Source organism: Artemia sp. Qi Xiang Cuo, chromosome 9, assembly GCF_049724085.1.
Source record: "Artemia sp. Qi Xiang Cuo chromosome 9, ASM4972408v1, whole genome shotgun sequence".
In the NCBI taxonomy this organism is placed as follows: Eukaryota; Metazoa; Arthropoda; class Branchiopoda; order Anostraca; family Artemiidae; genus Artemia; species Artemia sp. Qi Xiang Cuo.
The window spans coordinates 13,651,397-13,679,189 of NC_142802.1; the positions used below are offsets into that span (position 1 = coordinate 13,651,397).

General features: G+C 35.6%; 2 protein-coding genes across 2 annotated transcripts in view; one reads left to right on the plus strand and one right to left on the minus strand.

Moving 5' to 3' along the window:
• Positions 1-7,290, plus strand: part of LOC148948330 (uncharacterized) — a 211,238-nt gene extending 203,948 nt beyond the window's left edge. Inside the window, exons 4-5 of the mRNA XM_089093886.1 lie at positions 1,191-1,294; positions 5,962-7,290. Coding sequence (XP_088950012.1) covers positions 1,191-1,294; positions 5,962-7,089 — 1,232 coding nt within the window. The 3' untranslated portion in view covers positions 7,090-7,290. The remainder of the gene's footprint in view (positions 1-1,190; positions 1,295-5,961) is intronic.
• Positions 7,291-10,171: 2,881 nt separating this feature from the next.
• Positions 10,172-27,793, minus strand: part of pAbp (poly(A) binding protein) — a 33,502-nt gene continuing 15,880 nt past the window's right edge. Inside the window, exons 4-9 of the mRNA XM_089094296.1 lie at positions 24,090-24,302; positions 22,041-22,164; positions 19,284-19,480; positions 16,339-16,818; positions 14,215-14,412; positions 10,172-11,418 (exon numbers count right to left, since the gene is read on the minus strand). Of these exons, the coding sequence (XP_088950422.1) occupies positions 11,350-11,418; positions 14,215-14,412; positions 16,339-16,818; positions 19,284-19,480; positions 22,041-22,164; positions 24,090-24,302 (1,281 nt within the window). The 3' untranslated portion in view covers positions 10,172-11,349. The remainder of the gene's footprint in view (positions 11,419-14,214; positions 14,413-16,338; positions 16,819-19,283; positions 19,481-22,040; positions 22,165-24,089; positions 24,303-27,793) is intronic.

Below are 27,793 nucleotides of genomic sequence, written 5' to 3' on the forward strand. Positions count from 1 at the left end.
AAATAATTTCATCATCGATCATTACAATATTAATATTTGAGGAGCTCGAATACTGAGTTGAGGCCTTAAGTCCGACCTCTGTGAATTTGGAGCTCTAACATGCTATAAAATGGGAAATTTAGATAGCTCATCAAAATAAATTATTACACAAATGGCTGAAACAAGTGTTGACACGTGCATGATCCATATCGGAAATGAGCCATAAAAAGAGTGACAGTCTAGAAAATGCGATGAAAATCAATTCCGGTTTTTATACTACTAACAACTCACCGCAACACCAAGCCGCCTGAGGCCAACACAGCTACGCACGTAGTGCGTAGCTGTGTTGGCATGTTACCCGTGCCCCAGCCATTTAAACATTTTCCTCTCAATTACTTGGACTATCTGTCTTGGCTTTTCTCTGTCTACAATTAGGCATATCTTGATGCAATCTACTGAAAAATACTTGATAACTTCAATTCAAAATCAACCTTTGATTTTGAATTGAAGTTATCAAGTATTTTGCAGTAAGTTGCATAGGTTGGATCAAGACATGCCTAATTGTAGAAAGAAAAAGCCAAGACAGATAGTCCAAGTAATTGAGAGGAAAATGTTTAAATTGCTGGGGCACGGGTAAATGGTGGGAGCATGCATGACTCTCTTATTGGCCCCATACTTGTTTGTTAGTTTTTTGGAAAGGTATGCCTGCCTAGAGTCCCAGGCATGTTGACCAAGAATTTAAAATTGACATAAGACGAATGATACTACGGTATAAACATTCGCGTTCTTTTTTTTTCTTCTGTTTTTTTGTCTCCTTCGCTTATCTAATTTTTTAACTTAAAGATAAACTGTAGCATTAGACCTAACATTCTTGAAAGATTCGAAGTAGGTCTTGGGAATCCATTTCCGAGGTCACGAGCTGACGCTATCATTATTGACCACCAATTTTTTGGGTGATTTTTGGTGAAATGTTGGTGATTTTTCTGGTTAAATGTTTTGAATTTCCGCCTTAACGAAGAGATATTTCCATCAGGAATATTGAGACCGACTAAAGCGAAATTCGACTCACATTAAAACCTAGCTTTATCTTCCTAATAAATAAAGCTTACTGCGGAACATAGATATTGTTCTTCTGCAGCATCTACAAGATTCTGCATCGCCTTTGCAAATGACATTGCCTTTCAAAAATACATTACTGTATTATATTTCAGAAAAGCGGGTGAATGTATTTCAACATTTGATGTTTGCTCAGCCGGTTATGTTTAGCGCATGCGTTGATCAAACTTGCAGGATTCTAAGTGGGAAGTGTAATCAGGTAACTGCTTCTTTTTTTATAAATAAGGGGTTTAGATTTGAAAGCTGTACCGTCACAAATGTTTTTTCCCCGGTTTTATTAAATAGAGCCTAGAGAAGTTTTATGTAAGCACAAATATATACATATATATACAAACATATATATATATATATAATATATATATATATATATATATATATATATATATATATATATATATATATATATATATATATATATATATATATATATATATATATATATATATATATATATATATATATATATATATATATATATATATATATATATATATATATATATACGAGTATGTCTAATCTTGTCATTTTCACCGGGGTAATTTTTATCTTATTGCTGAAGTTGGCGTTTTTATTCTTTGGTATTTAATGAACATTTTATCATGGTAAGTTATTTATTCCTATGATCTTTAGTTATCAGGCGAAAGGATTGTTTATTATAGGTATCCAAGTAGCTCAGAGTACACAGCGGTATACGGGTCAATTATTATTATTATTAATAAAAAGATGAAAAGGGAAAGTAGTTTAATTTGAGGACATTGTGCTTAGGTGATCAGACTAAATTGTCATATATCTTTGTGGTTTCAACTGCGTTTGGGAGTTACGGGCTTTGATTTATTTTCGTATCGACACTTTACATGGGGTTAATTGAACTGTGTACGCGATTAATGACATTTGAGGTAGGTCGTATGATTTTCTTTGAAAAACCACGACACGATTTTTTCCAATTAATTTATGAGAGATATTTAATGCCATTTGTAGGGGCTCTTTTTTTTGCTGACTTTTATTTGAAAGAATACTTTTGGTTACTATTTGCAGCAAAGCCCTTTTTGAGTTTTACTGTGAGAAGTGGTTCCCAAGAATTAGCATTTTACGTAGGGTCACTTGAAATGCATAAACAATTTCTAACGTTAAGAGGAGTGGTATTATTTTAGTAAAAACAAAATTGCGAAGAGAGATTTTTTTTTGTCTCGTTCAGTGATTTGCAGGGGTCTTGAATAATTAAATTTATTTTAAACATCAGAAGAATTCTTTCAGTTCCCATTGGCCACTTTTAATTTTCTTTTTATTTTACTGATAAGGATCTTTTAATCTTTTCATCATCACATGTCTTGCATACGGTTTAAAGATTCATCTACGTCACCAAAGAAAAGATATATAATTCTGCTTAAAATTAGTTTTAATTAGGGAATTTGTTTTGCCGAATTCTTGAGTTCATGTGTCGATTCGAATGATTGGCGACCGATTTTTTTTTCTTTTAGTAGGTCTACACGGACAAATTTGAAAGATTAGTCAAGACTGATTCTGTTATTTAGATTGACGGAAACTCTATATTTATGGCTTGGTTAACTATTATGTTTCTACATGCTAAAAAATCATGCCTCACATCATTACTACCCTCATATATATGTATATATATATATATATATATATATATATATATATATATATATATATATATATATATATATATATATATATATATATGTCAAATATAAAAAGAAAGTACAACCATTTTGAGTAAATAGTATACCGCATTTTCGACCTACACTCACCATTTTGATTTGAAATTCTTCAGTCAAATTACTTACTTTTTGGGTGTTGTAAGAAGGTATAAGTCACGAAATGTTTATTTGTATCACAACATATGGCTTTAAATTAGATTCGGAATCAGGGGCGGATCCAGGATATTTTTAGGGGGGGGCAAAATAGGTTGATCCGATAAACTTGCGTTAGGAGCAAGATTAATTAACGCAAACTTGCGTCAATGAAGTAAATTACACTACTTTAGACTACCTTAGGGAGGAGAAGCGCCCCCTCACCCCCCCCCCCCTGGATCCGCCACTGTTCGGAATTCCTTTTTGCAGAAATTTAAGAGGGTAAAGGACCATGTTTTAGCTAGAATTCGGTAATAACCCGTGAAAAATTGCTTTGCCAGTTATTTAAAGCCAAGTCCCTCACAAAATGACTTTCTGATTAGTGTTACCTCTTTCCTTGGTCAGCCATATTCAGCCTCTTTTCAAAGACTGTTTTCATAATTTTTAAATAGACACTTCACTTCAGTAACCCATTAATAGTCAAACTGAGCTTTCCATGTAGTTTTGGGGATGAAAAAGACTTATACAGTAGATAGCGGATAAGCGCATTTCACTTTATTTAATTATTTTATTTAAGCCGTTTTTTTTTTTATTCCTGCGGAGTGTCATCCCGGTCTCTTACAGAATTCAATGCAGAGTGGCTGCTTAGGCTATTAATGGGCTATTTTTACATTTATTAAGGGCTATTATACAGAACAAGATTACGGCATAAAATCTATTTATTAAAAATGATTGTACTTACTCCTACTTTTGCTGGATATGGGCTATTAATGGGCTATTTTTACATTTATTAAGGGCTATTATACAGAACAAGATTACGGCATAAAATCTATTTATTAAAAATGGTTGTACTTACTTCTATATTTGCTGGATATGGGCTATTGATGGGCTGAACAAAATTGCGGTATAAAATCTACTTACTCAAAGGGTTGTCAAGTCTGTTTTCAATTATATGTCAACGTCGAATGCCAAATGTTAGCTTCATTTGTTTCCTACGACATTTAGAGGCGTTAATTTTGTGTAATTTTTCATCTTTATTTTTTCCAAAATATTTTATCTCCTTTTTTTTCACTCACAGACATATTTGACAAATGAAGCTTTTGATTTTAAAAACTTAAGTATTAATCGTTAATATCAGGTATTGATATTGTTATTTATGTTGAATTTGTTGATATCGTTATTTAGTATTGATATCGTTATTTATGTTGAATTTGTTTTACAAGTATTGTAATCAAGCATTTAAATTAGAGTAGTGGATCACCTGTAAATACATGTACATGTACCATCTGAGCCGTCCATATTCTGTGTGCTGTACATTTGAAAGGTTTAGTTTAGACCACAACAATTATTTTTAAACAATGATGGATGTGCTTATCCCCCAACGGACTGGAATGGAATGGAATAAATAATGAATGAAATGAAATACATTAATGAACGAAAAAATGAATGAAGATGCTCAATGTTTCCTACAAAAAAAAAAAAAAAAAAAAAAAAAAAAAAAAAAAAAAAAAAAACGCATAAACGTAATAGTTTGTACGAAAGGTGAGATTTGATGCCACGTTTTCGGGCTACAATGAAAGAAATGTTATGATTTTAAGTTACGTTTTATGGAAGAAGGATGACATGTTGACAGAAAATGTTCTTTTTGACCGTCCATTTCAGGCCAAATGAAGAGCAAGACACCCTCAAATATGGTTGGAAGAAGTGATTACAAAGGAATTAAAGGAAATTGAACTACATGGGAGGGTGTAAAGAGTACGGTTTTGAAGATTGGGGGGGGAGAAGAATTTTAGATTACTGGTTCTGAAATGGTTAGACACCTTGGTTCTGCCGAAAAAAAAACTTACAAACGTATTTATGTAGGAAACGCACGATCCGATGCCGCTTTCTTGGGCTACAATGAAAGAAAGGCTAAGATCTTTTAAGTTACATCCTTAGGATTTTTAAGTTGCTTTTCAGCCATCTATCTCGACATAAACGGCAAGACGTCCTTGAATGGGGGGGATTAGGAAGGAACTAAAGAAAATTGAACTGAACTCCTTTATTTTAATTAAAGGAATTGAACTCCCTCCCTATATGGGAGGGAGTAAAGAGTGAGGCTTTGGAAGTATCGGGGAGGAGAAGAACCTTAGACAGCTGCATTGAAATGTACCTTATTTGGTTCTCAAGTTGCGTAACATTTACAGTTATTTCAGAAATCGCTATATTCCCATTGCTCGTTCGAAGAAATGCTTATTTCCAAAAAAAACGCTACAAGCTCTAAAAGAACCGAACACACTTCTTACGTCAAATGAAACAAAAGAGAACAGAAACAACAACAAATAAGCTTAAAACTGACTGAAACGGAATATGTCAATGCACATCAAGATGATACAAACATAAATGATCAGTATAAAAATAACAACGGATTGGTAAAACATAGCACTCTAAAAAATCTGTCTAAAAACTAATAAAATAAACTTTTGGGCCATCCACATGGGGCCACACAAAAAACAGGTCGTTCCCGAATGGGCAGGGAAGGGGCAGGGCATAAGGAAGGATTTGAAGGGCATCGGAGCTTCATGGGAGGCAATAAAGACTGAAGTTTTGGATAGATAGGAGCGAGTACACAGGTTTTGGCCTCAGACGGCCTGGAGTTACAATCAGGTGTTAGTAGTAGTAATAATAAATGCAAAAGATGGACATGGGATTTACTCGTGTTTCATTTCAATTATATAGGGAAGAAGAGTTCTTTTAATTGGCGTAAAAATGGGGGTTTTCGTTGATGTAGAAATCTGGGGGGGGGGGGATAAGTTACTGGGGAATTTGAAGTGAATTTGTTCGAAGGGTTATGGAGAGCACTATTGAGAAAACGTAACTTGCTCTCCTTTCTCCTCGTAAACCTTGAAAAACAGTAAACGTCAATGTTAACAAAGTATCATCTACAGTAACTTTTGGAGTCATGAAAATGTCCACTTAAGTGTAAATTCCAGCTTAACCAATTAAAACAATCAGACTCTATTTTCAGTGTCCTCGGTACCTTTAAGGTTATCAAGTCTCTTTTATATTACAGGTGTATATCCCACAGCCCCTTTTTGTTTATACCAGTAATGCTACAATCGATCTGGAGTTTGTGTACCTTGAACATGGATGCGAATGTGAATTAGATCACATACCCCAAGCAGATGAAATAGAAGAACCAATAGCAGATTATTTAAATGGATATATTAAAATATTTCGTTCTGAAACTAAAAATGGAACAAAACCTGGAGTAGCTTTGCAAGGTATTAATTTATCAACGGTTGATTCGTCGTTAATTGGAGAAAATCAAGATACTGCTAATGATTGCTCGAATGAACAAAAAACTACTTCAAATATAAAATGCTCCCAACGTGATAAAAGTCTAGCTACACCAACGCCATTTGAAGTTGCTTCACAAACAGTGACGAAATACCAGTCTACAATTTCCCTGTATTTAGGAAATAATAATACAAATCCTTTTAGTTCGAACGAATATATGGAAAACGGCAAAACTATTTCAAATAAGGACAATGGACAAATCGAAAATGGTCCAAAGGCATTTGAAGCTGTCAATTTTTTCACAGCCAGTGTTGCAGGATCACAAACTCAGTCTACACCTTTACAACATCTACAAAACAACAGTAAAAATAGTGTTGATTCGACTGAAAATATAGAAATAATTACTTCAATTACAGATACTGAAAAAAATTACAATATATCAACAAAACCATTTGAAGTTCTGAGTGTTGCTACAGCAAATATGACGAAATCCCAAACTCATTTAACAATTTCCCAAAATTTTGGGAATAGAAGTATGAATCATTCTTCTAATAAGGAACTAAGTACAAGAACTACGTCTAGTCCAACTACTGAGACAACTCAAGTGGTTAATATCCCCAAAACAACTTTGAAGATGTCCCAAACTAATCTCCCAATTTCACAGAATCTAGATAATAGCAAGGAAAATCGAGTAAAATCAACTGAAAAAGTGGCAACAATGTCAACAAATATTCCAGTTGCAAGTACGGCACAAGACTGGATCGAGATAACTAGGCAAATTCAAGCGTCAGAGATTCCCAAATTACCCAAAAATCCTGGAGACCCCTTTTTGCCCCAAAAAGGAAAGTTTAACCCGCTGAGTAGAATGTTAGAATCATACAAGAAGAGGAAGCTCAGCTGAATTGTGATCAACAGAAAATGCTTTATATATTAAATAAATGTATTGGTACAAAAGTCTTCTTTCGATTTGAGACGCCAATGTATAAACTCCATGCACTTCAATGACTTGCGTCAGCTGGGAAGGAGACCTCCCACCTGCCCTTCTTGCTAAGTGTCCCTTGGCAAACCTTACACTGGGGTGCTTCTAAGCTCTAGGACTGCAAAAAGTACTGTGTTTTGTTTATCCTGTCTCCCTATACGTAAAGGTTACGAAATCAAAACTTTCATTAATAACCTTTTTGTTAAAAAAGCATTTATTTTCCATTTATAAAAATTATTTTCTAAACCTAATTTTAATGCTAACTTTTAATAATTCTTGAGCATGATCGAAATCTTTTTTCTTTGCTTCTGTAAGAAAATAGTAGTTTGTCTTGAAGTAGTTTTCAGCACAGACTATGTTTTAAAGCCCAGTTTTCATTTGCAGAATTTAAACAATTAACACAACTTTAAGGATTTTAGTTTGACCATAAAAACAGCAAGTTTTACGAAATGTGTAAAAAAAACTAAAATAAAATTAACTTTGAAAAAAAAATTCCTTATTTTAAAATGGAGAGACAAAAGTACAAGCCCAAGAGCTAAGAGCAAAAACTAAAAGTGGATGTTGCCTTTTGGTTCAGGAGATAATTAGCGTTATATTATGTGTAAAATTCTTTTTGACAAGATCGTCATTGACACGTGGCAGGTGAGGAGGGACTGCCCCCGAAAAAACTATTTCCCTACTTTGTTCCTGTGCTAGACCAAAGATGGATATTTTTATTACTGAGAACCTTTTGAATCGTGGTTACTCTTTAAAGGCAGAAAGAAGGGTTCTTCTGCCTCTTTCCTGAGCTACAGGCCCCAGTTTGTTGTTCGTAGAATTCTAATTCTGCAAGCTTTTAATGTTTGGACTTTGGGGAGAAGAGGGGGCTACAGCGAGGAAGATATTGAAATCGGCTAATATTGCATTTACACATTGCAAAAATACGTCCGGATTTAGCAATCCGTGCGGAGAATTCCTCCGTTCTCTCGCTTGATAAACTCTCTAGCTATCCGCAATGATTTGGTCAAATCATGACGGATTCTTGGCAAGGTTTTAAATGAATAAAACCACGACTGTGGATCGTCAAAAACTTAATCATCTTAAACATTGGTTCAAGGCTACCCCAGCTTGGATGATACTGCTCATAAAGGCTATAAGAAAACCAAGAAAAATAGTGTTATTTCACTCTGTATTGCTCAACACCGTTCAGAAGAGGGTCACCCTTATGCATTTATTTGAAAACTGTCTTAAAACGTAGGGTTTTCTGGGCCATCGTTCAAAAAGATACGGACGGATTTCCGCAACGTGTAAATGAACCATATATCAGCTTTGAAAAGTCTGTTCTTTAATGAGTTTTTGAAAACTTTCAAGTGTTGGTCCTTTGGGGCAGTGACTTCACAAGTAAAGAAAAGATATTTGATTACTGTTCCTGTTACTCCTAATACGTTTTGAATTACAAGAAGGTGCGAACCTCGAGTTGACAGTCCACGGGCTGTATCCTCAAACGTTTACAACTTCATAAACAAGAGCGTCTTGTTCAAACGTTCTTAAAAACGTAGTAGGCACTCTTTTACGAACTACTGGGCGTCACACTTCACCTTAAATCCTTTTTCTTCACATGTCAGGTCACCCCAGGCTTTCTTACACTTTTCATTGTTTTTATTTTTCAAGGCTGTACCCAGGATTTTTTTTCGGAGGGGGGGGGGGAGGGAGGGGGTACACAAAAAAAACTTCAAAAAACGCATGAAATATTTGTTTATATCGTTTTTGTTACGTTTTTACAAGTCAGACAAACATTTCGGGGGGGGGGGGGAGGGGTCTTACCCTCTACCCACCCACCCCCCGACGGCCTTGCTTTTTTTATGTCAATTTTAATCATGAAACAATAGCGATAACCTGAAGAGTTAGACACGAATAACTGAAAAAAAAAAAAACAACAGAAGAATTAGGGTGTCGTCCATAAACATAGTTGTCAGCTTATCGACGACTTTATTAGTATTCTGATTGAAGCCGGTTGTTTAGCATGATGAGTGTTCCTTTCAGTCAACGGCTCACTGGCGATTATGACGATATAAACAACAGCAGGAGCACGGCAGCAATAAGTAATTTCTTTTCAAGTCATACGGTGTCTACGTACGATCAAAATGACTCAATCTGAAAACTGCAGAGGTGAATTGGCTATATTAAGGGTGGAGATTCCCTACTCTTACTTGACCAGATAAAAAGGCAAGTATCGAGGTGCCTTAGTGCGTCTTGTACATGATTTTGAAGTCGAAAATACTACCTTAGGATGATTCGAATGCCTTACTGTCAGGGTTTCCGGCCAGTGAAAAAAAAATTCCCTAGACTTAGTGATTTTGTGGTTGATTTAGTGATTTTTTACTTTAGGCAATACAGGAATCACATAAAAAGGGCACTAGACTTCCATTCGAATGAGCAAAACTCTCGATTTTATAGAGAAAAAAACGCATCCGAGATCTTTTTCTGGCCAAGAAAAATACTTGTTTTCGTTGATAGGAGCTTGAAACCTGTACAGGGAGATTCTCTGATATGCTGAAAATGACGGTGTGATTTTCAACAGGATCACTTGACTTTTTACGTGTTTCCCCCTTTTTTCTTAAATCCGGCAAATTTTCAGGTTCGGTTGGGTAACATTAAACTTATTGAATTTTACGTATCTAGAACCAGCATAAGAAATCAATTCATTTTGAAGCATCTATTCTTATCAAAATTCCATTTTTTTCGAGTTTTGGTTACTATTGAGTCGTCGCTACTTACTTAAGAGCTCGAATGGAAATTTCAACAACAACGTAAAAGTTTAATTATAGTTTTTTATTCAAGCAAGCAATTTATTTTTTATTAATAATACATAGTTCAAAACGAAGAAAATTATAATTTAAAATAGAGTTTTCGATAGGTAATGATGGCGCAGTAATCCAACAATAAGTTGCTGGCACATCACAGCTGCATACAACACAGCTGCTGGCACATTAATCTACTACTGAACGAAGAGATAAATCAAGAATGAACCAACTACCTTTTATTGAATGATACACAGATTATAATACCAAGGATTGACACAGAAACAAAACACGACAGACCTGAAACTATTACCCAACGAAATAATTTAGCCAATTGAGTTAACAGGAAAAGAAAAGAAAGAAGAGAAACTGGACCTGCTATCCAACAAAATAACTTGAAGGGTATTCAGTTCCAAGGAAAAAAGACAAAAAGAAGAAAAACTGCTAGTTTTGTTTACATTTTTTTCTGATTTTTTGACATTTTACTATTTTTTAAGATTTTACTATAGACACTTGAACTTTTTTTGGTTTATTTTCTTGTTATTGGATATTTTTAGAACCAACGGCCTTGCCGTTTGATCCATGGTATATTACCTTTTTTTCTCTTTTGGCTGCAGTCTTTTTTCGTACTACTGCCATAACACACCAATAGACACACTTATACATGTGTTTCGGCTATAGCCTTTCTTTTCGTACTACGCCATACACACAAGACCACAATGGTCGGGAACCACTTGTGAAATAACAAAAAATACAGGACAAAGGCCAACAAGGTAAGTGACATAACAACCCTACTGACTGATAATTTACCTCCTTGGTCTAAGCCTTCCACATTTTTCGTTTTCATACACACACACACAAATATATGAGTGCGGGTAAAATAGTCAAATAATCAACTCCAGAATACTGCCTTTGAAGCTATTTAACCAGAAGAGGGCAACACTGGCATATGCCAAACAGCAACCCAAAATCCGTCGATCAAGCAGACCTTGTACTTGGAACGGCTCGATTAGACGAGCAACCCTATGCATAACACACAGAGCATATAGTAGGAGAACATAGCCATTTTTGAATGAGCTACTGAACTTCACTCCCATACTCAAATCTTTTTTCCCCGTGTCATTGACACAAGACTTTTTTGCAATTTTCAATATTTTTTGAAATTTTGCATTTTTTTTAACTTTCAATTTTTAAACCAGCAGTCACACTTAAGTATAAAACACACCCATCATCGACAAGAGAATACTGAAAGAAGCAGAAAAGAATCAGAATAGTAGCAGAAACTTCAAGAGTCGGAGACAAGCAACAGAGAAAAGGAATAAAAAAAATATTAATCGTAAAACCATATGCAAGAGTTGGGGGGGCCCTAAATACACTAGTCTTTATCTTGTCAGCTGTTTTATTATTCTTCTTTGACAGGAGCCGGTTGTTTAGCTTGATGAGCTTGGAGCACAGCTACTGCTTCGTCAACCTACAAAAGAAAACTCAAATAATTCAAATAAAAAAATGAAATTAAAAAAAAAAAAAATCATGAAACAAGAACATATTCTATTTCAAAATAGACATTGAAAACTTAAAACAAAAATTCCGTCGAAACCGACTGTGCTCTTCGAATACAACTAATATTTCGTTGTACTCAAAACCAAGACATGTCACATACATTAAATGACAAAGAACATCAAAATACCCTCTGGGCTCCTCTTATGTGTATCTAGATCCCCAAGATGTCTTTCGATTGCTTCAACGAAGTTCTTAAGGCTGTATCCAATTGTTGTTGATGTTGCAGCGTGGAACCGTGAGAATAAATAAGCAGAACTAATCAATTAAATCATATATGAATTAATTAAGGAATTTATAAAATTAAATGAACGAACTATATTTGACAACTGTTTTCACCCATATAAATTCTAAGATTAAGATTTGCTTATTCCATAAGACAGCAACGATTGATGGCAACTTGATTTCAATTCAAAAAATTTAACGGAATCTGGCTTATGCCAGCTGTGCCTCTCACTCAGACTATCTGTCTTGGCTTTCTCTCCAATTAGCCAAGGATTGATGGCAACTTGATTTTAATTTAAAAATCAACGGACTCTGTTTATCCCTAAAGTTCTATGACTATCTACCTTAGTTCTGCCCCAAGATGGATGGATTGATGATCTATCAACATGACTATCTATCAACAATTGAATATGACATAATTTTTATACATTTCAGAAAAAGGCTTATGCCAGCTGTGCCTCTCACTCAGACTATCTTTCTTAGATTTCTGTCCAATTAGCCAAGGATTGATGGCAAAAGAAAGCTACACCTCTTTTAAGCTGCTCTTTTTTTTTTTTTTTTTACAATAGCGTTTCATTTTCAAGACATTATTTGAGAGGAAATATACATTTCAAGAATATACGTCTGGAATTCGTTTGATATCACGTAGCTGTGTTCATCTGTTTGGCTCTTTCTATTCGAATCACAAAAAACCTAAGTTTTTTTTATAATTTACAATTTTTGAATGATCTTAAATTATATTACTAGCTCAGCTTTTTTTTTGTAAAACTGGAGCGTTGGGGTTCATCAGAAGGAATCAGACTATATAAAATGAATAGTATTTTTAAATAGCTAATTTCATGGTTAGATATTATCTTTTTACGGTTAGAGTCGTGTTTGTGACAATTCACCCCACCCCCTTCTTAACCCTCTTATGAATAACTAAAGACTAAAAATGGTGAAATTCTTTCTTTATACTAACAAGTACTTTAGGTTCCACCAATCCTAAGATATAACACCAAAACTATCTAACAATACCACGTTAGACTCTAACAAATACTTTAGTCTTTGGATCAGTGCTTTCACTTCTTTTTTTTTAAACTGGAGTGTTGGGGTTTTCCAGAAGGAAACAGGCAAATAAAAGATTAACAATTTAAGATTGCTGATTTTGTTACTTTTTGTGGTTAAAATCGCCGTTTGTGGCAATTCACCCCGCCCCCTGAATGGTCCGTCAAATAGTCCTGGGCTATACAAATATATAGACTATGAGCAACGAAATTTTTTATTTATAATATGCAGCAAATTTCAGTTAATGACATTTCCTTATTATATTTTTCTTCTATTTTAACTCATATTTTGAACCATTTTTAAATAAAAAAGAAACAGAATTCTTCTCTGAATTTACGATAGGATCCAATAAATCAAAATGACACCCTTTTCTTCTATTCTTGAGATGCATTTTATAAATTGGTCGTACTTTTTATTACACTGGCTATCCTTATCAGCAGTCAAATGCTATTTCACGGTTAAATTCCTCTTCAACTTTACGCAAACGTACATCAAACACCGAAGAAAATCGTGTTAATTTCATTTGTTGGTTTTTAAAGTAAATACGGTAAGAATTCTATAATTAAGAAATGATTCACAACAGGGTTGAGAATGAACAAAATTAAAATTGATTCTTGCTGCATATTAAGAAGTAATAATTTCATCATTTTTTATGTATAGGCCTATAGGATTTTCGAGAGGGGGGGGGATTGTCACAAACGCGCGTTACATCAAAGAAAAAGAATATAAAATTAGCAATTTAAAAATGATATTTTTATTTGTTTAGCCTGTTCCCTTCCGGAAAGCTCCAGTTTTACTTTTTTTTTCTAAAAAATTGAATAAAAGCAGCGAAGTCTGTAGATTTTTTATAGAGCCAAAAGAGGATAAGTTTAATAAAAAAAGACCAGCAAACTATTTTCTATGTTGAGTCTTAAATGCGTTTTGAAAAACTAAGTTTTACCAGTTTAGTAAATGGAATCGACTTGAATCCCTATGCACTAGTAATGGCTCTGGTATCCCTTTGAAGCGGAATACTAAACAATGAAGCAAGACGTCAAATTATGGGGTGAGAAAAGGTCACAAAATAGTATTTTCAAGGAAGAAAATCTCCATGAGAACACAGACCATAGAGAAAGAGCATAAAATTAGGAATCTAATAATGATATTTCTTGATAAGCCTCTTTCCATCCGGAGCCCTGACCGTACAGTTTTAACTTTTTTTCAAATAATCGAGCAACAGTCGCTTGAAGTCCGTAGATTATGGGTAGATCCAAAAGAGTTAGTGCTTAGAAAGTTGAGTCAACTTAACGCCCTATGCGTCAGTAATGGATCTTTCCTTATCCGTTTTAAGTGGAATACTAAACAACGAAATCAAGAACCTACCAACAAGGATTTAAGTTTAGGTAATCTATTTAGAAGGGTGAGAAAGGTTGAGTAGAAAATAGAGAGAAAGTCAAACCTTAGCTTTGAGTGACTCGTGATGTTCAAGCATATGAAGGAGCTCAGAGTTGTCAATTTCTAGAAGCATGCCAGTGATTTTGCCAGCCAATTCAGGATACATATTCTGGATAAGAGGGTAAAGTCGCTCACCCAGCATCTGCTTTTGTTCTTGAGGTGGAGCAGAAGCAAGCATGGAAGCAGTGAGAGGAACTTGTCCCTAGAAAACAAGAAACCCTTTACATTTCACAAATAATATACAGCAGATATAGCAAATATTAACATATGATATAAGTGTATTTAATTTCAGTTTTTTACGTACAATAATAATTTACTTTAGTTTTTTTTTGATAATTTACGGTTTATTTTTTTTCAATTTCTCTTTAATGAAGAAACAAAAAAGTATTTTTCAAAATTTATGAGGAGAGAATCTCCTTATTTTTCGATTTTCATCAATGAAAATACCAAAAAAATACCATTTTACAAAATCTAAGGGCTCCCTCTCTTTAGGGGGGAGTACTATCTCTTTTCTAGGGGAAAGTATGCATTCTTTGGCCCTAGGCCAAAGAATCTGGGGGTAATTTTATAGACTCTTTACATCTGAGAGATAATACATGCAAGAAGAATAGCAAATAATAATCTACAATATAAGTGCATTTAATTAGATTATAAACGAATCAATTACTGAAAAAGCATTTCTGCTCAAAACAAACCCCATAGATACTTAACAGATGTATATTCAATAGAAATATCTAAGAAATTAAACGGAAATCTTAATTCAGTTCGAACATGGAGCTGTTAAAATAAGATAATTACGAACATTTTTCAGCTAATATTTCCTCTTTTAAATCTAGAAAGTTTCCAAAATAAATCGTCTATACAGCCTAAAAAAGCTGTCTCACTTACTATAAATTTTTGTGGCTTCCCAAAAAAAGGAGTCACAAATGTTGAAGAAATTCAAAAGCTCGGAAGAGGAACGATTTATTTAACTTCACTATATTATCGTCACTATTATAACGATAATGTTATGGTCACTGTTACGCCTGAAGGCCATACCTAGAAAAGTCAAACTTCTGAAATAATTGCCAATAATCGGTTCCCAAGCTGTTTTAAAGGATCACCAGGACAATGTATGTTCAATTGCTCTTTAATCCTGCTGACTCTCCCTTCATTTTAACAATCGGTTTTTTGGCAATTACCTCAGACGTGTGAAAATGTCAGATAAGACTTTTAGATGGAATGGCGATGGCAATTAAGTTTAATTTTCTGTTATGCTAGGGTATTCTGGACTCAGTGTGTATTCTGGACTCAATGTGTATTCTGGACTTTGTGTATTCAAAGGGTATTCTGGACTCAATGTGAAATGACAATTTTGCTGATTCGATAGCTGAGAATCAGCTTTATTCATCTACTAAATTACATTTTTTTGAAATTAGCTCTGGATCTTTTTAGCTTGAAAAATAAATGAAAAACCTAGTAACTTTCTATTGGTAATAGCCTATCAATAAAATTATTGGTAAATGGTAATATCAAGTTCCTGAAAAACAATTACCAAGTCTGAAAACTTGGTAATTGTTCCTATCTTTAAGTAACTTAGATAACCTTCTCAGAACTAAACAAAGTAATATAATAATTGATGGTTGGTTAATGTATAGATATTGAATCCAACGATGTAAGGATCTTGTCATTTTAAAACTAGTTACGGCATAAGGCTTGTCGCAAAAATTGTATCATAGGCTTAACCAAAAATTATATATAAAGGTCAGATAAGTACATAGCCTGTCTTAGGGCATACTGTTTTAATTTTTTAAGAGGTTGTCTTTAGTGAGCCTAAACAAGTATTTTTTAAGAAAATCTCACATTAAAAATCATTCAACAAAATCTTACTTTTTAAATACATCTTTTAAAAATATTTATAATAATAATTAAATTTTAATAATATAACTTTATCCTTAATTGTTTTATAATTTTAATATCAAATTACCTTTTGTTATTTTTTTTTAACTAAATTTCAAAGTAAAATAATAATTTTATTTATAATAATTAATAATTATATTCGTTCTAATAACATTGTATTTTTTTGTAATTTGATCAATATTTAAAAATCATTAAGATTTTTTTTAATACTTAATACAGAAAATCTTACCCCGACAAGTACAGCTCCTTGTGCTGGTACAATCGCCTGTGGTTGAGCCCCGGGATAAATATTTTGAGGAGCAGATGGATTTCTGACAGTGGCAGTATATTTGAAACCGCTTGGACGAGGACCTGCTGCAGCGGCTGCCATTCCTCTTGGAGCAACGGCTCCTTGAACTGGTGCGGTTCCAGTGATTGGTCGAGAAGCGGCTGCAGCAGCAGCTGCTGCTGCAACACCAGCAGCACGAACTTGGTTTGCTGCAGCAACTTGAGCAGCGCCAGCAGAAGGACGAGGTCCCATTCCAGCTGATGCGCGATATGTGGCTGGCATGGCATAAGCGGCAGCAGGCTGCTGACCTGGCTGAGCAGCTGGACGTACTGGAGGTCCTGCCCATCTTGGTGTGCCACGGAATTGCGCAAGGTTGGCAGCTGGAGTATAGAATCGCTGTGGCTGAGGCATCGTTGGCATAAAGTAGCCCGGGGCACTGGGCTGCAAATGGAGAAAAAATTTGTCATACTCAACTTTAAGAATAGGTTTCAAAATAATATCTTGCTCAACACTTTTCACGAACAGTGGAAGTGAAATAATATAGCAGTTATTCCATATGTATTGATTGACGATGACAATAAATGAACTAATGAATTCATTACTTGTAATTCATGGGTTTAATATCAATTTACTACTTGTAATTCACGAGTTTAATATCAATTCATTTCATAGATGGCTAAAAGGTAGAATCCTAGTCTATCAGCCGAGCGGCCTGAGTTAGATATTCGGGACGAAAAGGTTCGTTAGCACTTTCTGATTATCATGGTAATGTAGTCTTTATAACTACTTAAGAGGATATACAATCCTAAAGATCTATGGTTTTCTCCAGCGCAAAAAAAAATGAAATTTTTTAAGACTAAAAATGAAAGCATGCGGAATGGTCGTCATAATTACACAATAATTACATTAACGGAAATGCAGTCCTAAAAATCCTTTTTTCAGATAGCCTGTGACCGCGCCACGCTTCCAAATACTTTACACTTTTCCAGATAGAAGGGAAGGGTTTTTTTTTGCTTTTTAGTTTATTGAGATAAAAACAGTGTTTCTTTTCTCTTAAAAAAGATAAAAAAAAAATACAATATTCAAGACTGGAGAAACAAAAAAGAGTGGATAGAAATGTAGTCGTACAACCAAATCAAGTTTCAGTACATTCATAATATATTCTAGATTAAGTTAGGTCTGCTCCCCTCTTGCCCCAATACTTAACGAAGACGTACAAAAAAAATTTAATTCACGAGTGATTTACTAGTTGCTTAATATACACGGCAACCATCTGTCCCAAAATCCAGGACAGTCCAGATATGAGTCCCAATTCAACTTGTCCCAAAATCCAGGACAGTCCAGATATGAGTCCCAATTCAACTTGTCCCAAAATTCTACGATTAAAAAAGAAAAAGAAAATGCGCGACTTTTAGAGGATTAAAGCTCTATATGAGTATTTAAAATACTTTTCCTTTCAAAACATTATATAAAGTACAGTGTTTACTTATGTAATTATAATAAGTGGTGACGTATTGCCAATGTATTTTATACAATTAACAGTCATATTTTATTCATTTTCTAGAAGAAAAAAAATTACAGCCTTTCAGAGGCTTTTCTGGGTACAAAGGAAATTCAATTAAGGCAAAATACACTTTACATTTTCCTGCAAAAATAGAAGAGGATATTAAATCAAACCTGTTCGTTCCTATTATGTATATATTTTCAGACAAAATTAAGGAAGCAAAACAGAGCAGTTATTAACAGTTTCCTGAGCTTATCGATATCAACAGAAGCATACTTTTAGACTATAATTGTGGACTTTACATAGGAGGCATCACTTCAACCAATATTAAAGAGTGATTCCCCCTATCTTCTAAACCTTATATAAAGTACAATGTTTACTTACGTAATTATAACAAGGGGTGACGTATTGTCACTGTATTTTACACATTAATGAACAGTAATAGTTTATTCATTTTCCAGAAAAAATTACAGCCTTTCCAGAGGCCTGAAAAAGGATTATGCCAGCTGTGCCTCTCACTCAGACTATCTGTCTTGGCTTTTTCTCCAACTAGCCATGGAAAGATGGCAACTTGATTAATTCTTTAAAGCCTTACTAACATAGAAGAAGTGGCGTGGAACAAGTTCAAATCCTATTTTTTATGTAAGTTTCACGTCGAAAAAACAAGCACACTCTGGTTCAACCCAAGCCCAAATTTGTTCAAGAAAGGGCGGTCCCTGCATTAAAAAAATTGAGCGCAATTGTCCTACCTCCTCCTTAGTACCGGGCTGCCTCTCCCTTTTTTAGCACTAAACTGGCGGCCTGAAGTAGCAATTGAAAGAAATGTCAAAAGGAGATCATAGATGAAAGGTAACCTGTCGTAACCTATATAGGTTGTTTTATATGGGAGAGAGTGAACCCCTAGTTACAGGTGGCCCCATCGCATACCCCCAAATACTTACTATACTCATTTTACACACTGGCAGTAAATCAGAGCTTAGCAGGAGGGGGCAGAAAGATAAGCTTTGAACAGATTGGTATGGAAGAGGAACATGCACAACTGTGTCGGCTTCAAGCGGCTTTGTGTTGTGATATTTCAGTAGTGAATAGCACAAGATTTTTAACATAATATGTATTTAATGAATGAAAATGTAGTCACTGACGCCTAAGGGTCTAACTTAAAATTTTCAGGCTTGAGAGTTAATTATCAAAAATCGTTTACTAAATTGCTCTGAAGGGAAGGTGGTCAGGATAATGTAGATCAAAGTGTGATTGAACATACATTGCCCTGCCTATCTTTTGCCTTTTTGACACTTATTTCAAGAGTTGAACATGTCAGATAGGACCATTAGGCGTCACAGCGACGATATGTGCTAGACTTAAATCAGTGCGTCTACAGATTGTTCAACAGAAATAGGCTTACCTGGAACATTTGTCCCATTTGTTGCATCCTCATGCCAGTCATTCTTTGCATGTATTGAGAAGCAAGCTGTGCTTTGCGGTCTTCTTTTCTCTGAGCTAGAGCTACATACAATGGTTTTGAAACTAGAATTCTTCCATTCATCTCAGTGACTGCTTTGGTTGCTTCTTCTGGAGATGAAAAACAAACGAAACCAAAACCTATAAAGAATCATACCTGAGAATTAAACCGAACTGCTTTTTTCATCCAGTTTGGGGCCCAGTCGTCAAAAAAAAAGCTAAAGTTAAAACTATTCAGAAAATAGCAATCACAATTGGAACATGAGTAGTAGATTATGTCCAAACACTGTAAAATCTGTGGCTTGAATCGTCATTACGAGATACGTAGACAACTTGATTATTGTCTTTTGGTAAAATGTTGCTTGCCTCACCTTATCACCGTAACATCTTACAAGAGGCTACAGTGAATAACTGAACCAGGTCAAAGCTGAAATTAGACCCTGTGAAATTTGGTACTGAAACTTGTTCATTCCCCATTTTGTGGAAGTGCATAACAAGTCGTAGTGATTTAATAAAAGTATGTTTATTGTTTTCATTTTTGCAAATACGATAATAGCTGGTCTTATCAAGAGACGAGTTAGGCATACTACTGGACAATTTAAATACTTTTTAGGGCAGATATAACAATCCAAAAAGGAAACAGACTTTTTTATATTATTTTTATTGAATGCTTATGTTTTCCTTACATTTCGCCTTATTTTTAGGATGTTCCCATGTTTATTTTATAAGACCATTTTTTATTCTTAAAACTATTTTTTTTTAAAGAAAACTAAAATTTAGATTTTATGTCGAAAACATTGAAATTACTAAAAATAAGGACCATGCATGAAACCAATAATTACGTCAATAATCTAGAAAAGAAAAGCTATGCATCATAAAGCTGTTCTTTGCTTAGAGAATGGACATTTGAGATGACAAATGTCAGAATTTAATTTGTCTGTATTAAGATATCGAAAATATTGCATAAAGTGCATAATAATTTTAGTGAATGGACATTATTCGTTACGAATTATTCATAAGGGCATAATTTTTCCTCAATACAAACGTTTCCTCAGGAACTGTTCAACAAAAAGAGCATTATAATAGGTGGTTTGATTTTTAAAGAAAATGAAAATACTGGAGCCTAGACAACTTGAAGAGAAAATTTCAACTCTGGAGTTGAGATGACAAATGTCAGAATTTAATTTGCCTGTATTGAAATATCAAAAATATTGCTCAAGGTCAGCCGGGGCCATTACGAAAAAGAAATTAAATTGAATTAAGTTTGTATGGCAAGGAACAAGTTGAAAAGTTCTCGAGTTTCTAATTGATGCCAGATGGTAGCTGCATCTGACCTCAACACCTCTTATTTAAGTACAAATAACCAGGATGACCAAAAAATTACCTTACTGGAAAAAAAATAACAGGACAATAACAATGAAAAATAACAATAACAAGTTTCGACAGGAAATATGCCCACCATTTTGATGTCAAAACGTAATAACAAAGCCAGGTCAGTTCATCCCCCATGTTAAAACTGAGCCCCTTACTGCTGTCAAGATGTGAAATCCCACAAGAACTAAAATAGCGAACAAACCAGAACTGTATACCTGGGTACGGAGAATCTGTTTTCATAAAATTAATTTTTCCTGATATCTTCTGGGGTCAAAATGATCAAGCCGTGAAAACATACGAATATAGAAAAACTTTATATTTTTTTAGCAAGGTCAAATCATTTTCTAAGAAAAGGTCTATGTGACATCAGAATTCTGGTTAAGGTGACTAATATAGATACGTCACTAGAGAAACATCCAACACATGTAATTTGTGCCTTTTGGCAAGTTAAAACTGTAGGCTTGTCGCAAAATCGCAAATTTCAGAGTGAATATAAATCTCGAGTAGTATTTATTAAGACAATTTAAGATATCTTCATTTAAGACACTATTTTCAGTATATATTACTTCCCTCGGTCTTTAATTTTATAAGCCCCCAACTGCTGTTGTCTTTGTACCCCCACAACTGATACTGTACAAAGGGTATTCAGAGATATGACTAACCAGTTCAGAATATTTTGAATTCTCACCTAGCCCTGGTCCTTAGTATCCTTCCTTAAAAAGCTATGGAGGTCAAAAAAGGTCTACAAGATTTAAATTGGACTGTATTCAAGGAGTAGAGGAATATTCCCTATACTGTCTTTGCACAAAACCAATAAAAGGTACCAGATTGGCAAATCCAAAGTGGCTAAAAGAAAGAGACCTGCTGCTACTACCCCAGGATCTTCTCGACTGATTTTGTACTTAAGGTATTAAGAAATGTGACCAAGAATAAAAAAAGGACTTCCAGAGCCATTGCCGGCGCCTAGAGGGTCGAATCGGCATTTCAGTCCCTGTGTCTTTCTTACAGGGACAAGTAACAAGCTTGTCGGCCAACCTTGCTGGGACGAGGATCCAACCCTGGGCTAGGTATTGCCAAGCAGAGTATCAATCCACTGTGCTACATCTATGACTTATATTATACGACTAGCCAGAGCCAATCATTTTCCACTGTCATGTCGTGTTTTATCCCTTTCTCATCTCGTGTTGACCAATTCCTACCTAATAACGCCAAATTACAGAAAATCACAGACAATGCGCTTATATCATATTCCATAATTGGAATTATCCTAAATTAAAATCTTCGGTGGAGTCTTTGTCCCAAGTAAAAATTCGTGCAAACAACTAACCTTTCGATCTTCCTCCTTCGGTCATAACTTTGGCACTTGTGATGGTACCGTAGGGCTGGAATTCCTTTCTCAGACGTTCGTCATCGATCGTGTCATCCAAGTTCTTAACGTATAGATTAACACCCTGAAAGTAAAGTCAAACTACATTGCTAAGAATTAGCTTCGAGGTAAAAATTAGCTTCGAGTTGAGGACCTAGGGGAATGAAACTTTCAGAAATGTACCCATGACCCAAAAATGGCCTGAGAAGGCATTTCAAGCACTCCATCCCAAAGGAACTGCCCTTTTATGAGCTGGCACATTCTATTGGTAGGGTTTCCCCACGGCTTCACTTCACTATTTTTGGTGTTTTGTTTTAGTTTGTTCTCCATTTGGCTGCTGGCTTGGGGTGATGCTTGGTAAGTCATACATTTTTCTTTCTTTTTTATCTATTTACAAAAGAGTGTGATTATGTACAAATGCAGCTATATATTATGTTTTTGTTGTTTTTATTTGTTATCGGTTGCCTGGTAATACGAGCTAGACTCTCAGCCGGACATACCCATATTGTAGTTGTATTTAGTTTATAAATAAAAGAACCTGAACCTGAACCTTTATGATTTTTGCAACCATGATGGTTTTTACCATCTGGTTATGACGTCACACATTATCTTTTTCTCAAGTTATGTAACAAGTAGCTAACTAAGTCCAATGTATGCAATGGTTTGTTAATCCAATGATCGTCTTTTAATGTAAACTTTATCAAAAGAATATATACAGTTTTGTAGAAAAATCAAACTATAGAATACCCTGTCCCAGTACGGTGGATGAAAGCGTGCCTCTTTATTAGAGGAATCCCAGCTGGGGCAAGGGATAAATGCCCAGTCAAGGAATGGTTCCTTAATAAAATCATGCAGCCACATATTCTGGTCACATCCAGCCAAGCCTTCTTAATTCAGGCATACAGAGCTCATTTTTTAAGTATTTTACTTGGTGCTCGATTAGTTTTAGCTTTCCTTCCCCTGACCTCATACCTCCATTTCTTCCCTACTTGTAAGGCATTAGAGAATCTACATAACTGAATTTTTAACTGCTTTCAATAAAAAATTTCGAGATATCATTTAAATGTAATACTAAATCCATTCTCTAATGCCTTACAAGTAGGGAAGAAATGGAGGTATGAGGTTGGAAACAGCTTTTAAGATCCATATTTTTGCTGTAGATCCATTGGTGAAGATGTGAATCACTTAACAGTATTGCCCTTCATGATTTTTTCTGTTAAGTGATTCACATCTTCACCAATGGATCTACAGCTAAAATATGGATCTTAAAAGCTGTTTCCAACCTCATACCTCCATTTCTTCCCTACTTGTAAAGCACTAGAGAATCTATATAAATGAATTTTTAACTTAGATCAAAATTCAAATTTGACTTGAAATCTAACTCCATATACCTAAACCATCTTGTCGAGATCTACAGTCAAAGGAAGCTAATTTCTCTTTATTAAATCAAGACAGATAAACCTTTAAAAGCTTTACAAGCGGAGTAATACATGCTTTAAATTTATTCCTGGCTCAATAGCCTTAGGAAGAAGCTGATATTTATCATTTTGAACAGTCCAGACTGTAATTATATACAATTTCATATTTGTTTAGTCATTTCAAAATCAAAATATTTTGAGATCTCATAGCATCATCGAATACTGTATGGGGTAGATGGAACAATTTTTGAACGTCAGAAAATTAGTAAATATTATCAACCATTTACTTCAAGCAAGAAGACATTGTTGAGAGCATTATTTGTCTGAAGAGCCCTCATGAAAAATGCTAAAAAGATGATCAAATTAATTTTTGGCATTTCAGTACCCCCTCCCCAAAGAAATTCTTAAGGAGCGCTATTTTTCAGGAAGGATTTTGAAGCTGTTAAAAATAGACTTGAACGTAACCAGAGTTTAGGTAGGCAGAAGCCCCACTCACATTGCAGAGCCGTGAATAAAACCAGTTCAAGGTCAGACAACAAGCCCTTCTATAAGATCAGATAGAATGAATTCAGAGAATATGATGAAAACTTACTTGATATCTATTGAGACGTTCCATTTTCATAGCTTCAAACTTGCGGCGCAGCTCGTTTTGTCTTTCGGCACGTTTTTGTGCCCGCCCCACATATAATGTTTTACCATTGATGTCTTTCCCATTGAGATCATCACAAGCTTTTTCAGCTGTTTCTGGATCTTCGAAACAGACAAATCCAAAACCACGGGATTTCCCCTCTTCGTTGGTCATCACCTATAATAATGAGAAATAACATTTCTGATGTTATAGACAATTGTTATAAACATTTTATAACAACAAAAAAGAATTTGATTTACCCAAAATATAAGATATTAAAAAAGCCCCGAGAAATGTCTTAGAAGCAAGCTAAATAAGAGAAAATAAAATAACAATTTCCCGATAACTGAAGCAGTCTTTCGACTTAGTATTGCAGGGACAATAAAAAAGTTCTTTTCTGGAAAGACCATACCATACACCTTAGACCCTCCTGTGCCTCCGGAGGCACCCAGGGCATCGACGAAGAGACGCCAGCCGTCCCTCAAATGGACTGCTGTCATAACGTCTACCCAATGGGGTTGTATGGACGTATTCGCGTTGAGAAGGTCCCTCTGGTATGTTTGGCGTAGTGTTTTCTTGGGTTTTCCCCTTCGGCGCGTTCCCGTTGGTTGCCACTGGAGGATGGACCTTGGTGTTCGGTCGTCTTTCATTCGTATAATATGCCCCAAGTACTTCCATCTTCGTGTCCTGATCATGTCGATGACTAGAGGTTGCCCAGTAATTTGACGTATTGTCTGGTTCGAGACGTTGTGTCCAGTTTGTGTTGAGGATTCTTTGCAGACATTTGTTCTCAAAGGCTTGAAGTCTCTTCTCTTGCTGCTGATTTAACTTCCAGCATTCGCTTCCATACAGCATAACGGGGGGGGGAGACATTACTGTTGAAGACTCGAAGTTTTAAACGGTTTGAGAATTTCTGTGAGCGCCAAATCTGTTTAAGCCCGGGTAAACGAGCCACTAGCCTGTCCGATACGAGAATGGATCTCTTTGTCTATTGCCCCTGTGTTCTCTACTGTGCTTCCCAGATATTTAAACTGAACAACCTGTTCTACATCCTCGTTGCCGCACTTTATGTTGAGGGTAGATCCTATGACACCCATACTTTTAGTTTTTAATGCATTTATCTTGAGGCCGAACCGAGGTGCATTTTCTCTCACAACATCCAAAAACTGTTGGAGGTTCTGCTTGTCTGATTCAAGGAGACTAATGTCGTCTCCGAAGTCTGTATCTGCAATCCTCTTTTCGCTCCTGACTGGGATTCCGTCGTTTGTGCATCCGCGGAGGATGTAATCTATCACCAGTATGAAGAGAAAAGGGGACACGACACATCCTTGCTTTGCTCCAGAGATGATCCTGACACATGTCGATTGGCTCTTCACTAATCTGTACGCTCTCGTATAGGGCCAAAATTAGCCTTACGAGTTTGTCAGGGACACTGTAGTGTCCCTGACAAACTTGAGGATTTTCCAGAGTGCATCTCGATGGACAGAATCGAAAGCTTTCTCAAGGCTATAAAATTAGGTATAGCTTCTGTCTCCACTTGTTTGTCTCTTCTAAAATCCTTCGTAATGTAAAAATGAGATCCGCACAGGAGCGGTTTGGGCGGAAACCGTGTTGTTTATCCCTTTAATGCTTGTCGATCATTGGCAGGATAGGATTCAGAATTCAAAGGGCAAGAAGCTTTCCCGGAATAGAAAGCAAAATAATTTCTCCCCAGTTGTTGCACAGCAGGACATCACCTTTTTTGAATAGTTTCACAAGGTTACTGCGCATCCACTCTTTTGGGACAACCTCGGGGACCCATATCGTGCTTAACAGTAGAATCCAGGTTTTCACCCAGGATCTAACAGACTTTTAGCATTTCAGCAGAAATTCTATCGTTTCCTGGAGCTCTTCCGTTCTTTAGCTTCTTTGACGCTGGAATTATCTCAGTTTCTGTAGGAAGATTGGCGTCGATTTTAAGAATAAGCAAAGGGGTCTCCGGTATATTGGGGGGACTGATCGGTTCTGGACGGTTTAAGATACTATCGAAATGGTTGGCCCAGACTTATATCTCTTTCTCTTCTGTTACTATTCTTTCGTTTTTGTCCTTGACAGGGCCATCAATTTTTTGCGGCTTGCCAATCATCTCGTTAGTGATCCTGTATACCGTCTTGGAAACTCCTTTTTTTGCTTCCGTCTGCTTCTGCTGCCTTGTTCTCCCGGAAAGTCCTTTTGTCAGATCTCGCACTTTTCTTTACGAGCTTGTCTTTATCCCTATACGCCTGCAGCTTCATCACTGCATCGTTCTGGAACCCTGATGAAAGTTTCAGAGTTTTTCTTTCATGGATCAAGTTCCAAGTTTTATCAGAGATCCATCGGTCTTTGTTTCTCTTTTTATACAGAGTCTGTGGTCTTAGACGGCGTCAGCTCCTCTGAGCGTCCTTACGTCTTGGAGGCTTGATCGTCGTTTCCTGTTTATAAGAAAGTAGTCAATCTGGTTTCTTGCTGTGCTGTCAGAGGAGGTCCAAATGTACTTGTGGATATTTTTGTTACTAAACTGTCTTCCATAAATCAGGAGATCATTTGTGGAAGTGAAACTACAGTCACTTTGATGTGGTGTCTTTGAAACCTCACAAAAAATACTAATTTATTTACAGGCTTTCAGTTGATGAGGGATTTCGCTGCCTTTCGGGACATTAATACTGCTGCTTTTGCTTCTCGTTTCTTTTCGGGTCAAATGTAGATCATTATCTGGCCATTATCGAGCGTTTCTTTGACGAAACCAGTCCATCTCCCTTCTGACAGTGTTACTATGTCAAGATTATAGGCAGCTACTTCTTGCAGGACTTCCTCAGTCTTGGTGGGCTGCCACACTGTCGTTAGATTCCAAAAACGAAATCTAGGAGGCCGTTTCGTGTCCATAAAATCAGTCCGAGGCCTATTCCTTGTTGTCGTCATCTGAGGGGTTTTATTATTCATCGATGTTTGAATCGCTGATTAGTTTTGACGGGAGAGGACACACATCCTCTGCCTAACCTTCCTCCTATTTCCAGGCTTGGATAAAGGAAACAATTAACCAGAGGGATTGGAAAGGACTGGCTAAAAAACAATTAACCAGAAGAAAACTCGCGAGTATCATCTTGTTTCGCATTGATAATAATAATAATAATTAATTTGACTTTAATCTGAAAAAGGCCATACATATCAGCATCCTATAACACACATAAAATAATATCATAATATAGAAAATAATCATCTCTCCTCTCCCAAAAAACAACAGCATGGAAAAAAAAATACAAAAAGAACACAACCTTGAATGCCTCTCCTTTCTTTGCCAATGCATTACTATATTTGTAAACATGGAAATTTGTCCTTTTAAAATGTCTGCAAGTTCTCCAGGAACTCCAGGGTCTCACCCTCGGAAAAAGAAAAGCTTAAATGAGAAAGCCGTTGGCATACAGCTAAAGTATGCACCACATCCTCCATTCCTAGATTAAAGCCAGGGCAAGAATAAACTGCCTCTTATTCGTTACTATTATATATCAATGGCAGGCAATTCGCTCAGATACTAAATCAGGTCCCTAATATATTTGGTTGCAGAAGGGGGGAAACAAATCAAGTTCCACTACTTCCCTCACTACTAATTACACTTGTTCAGTAAGAAAATACAAAACAACATCAAAACAGAA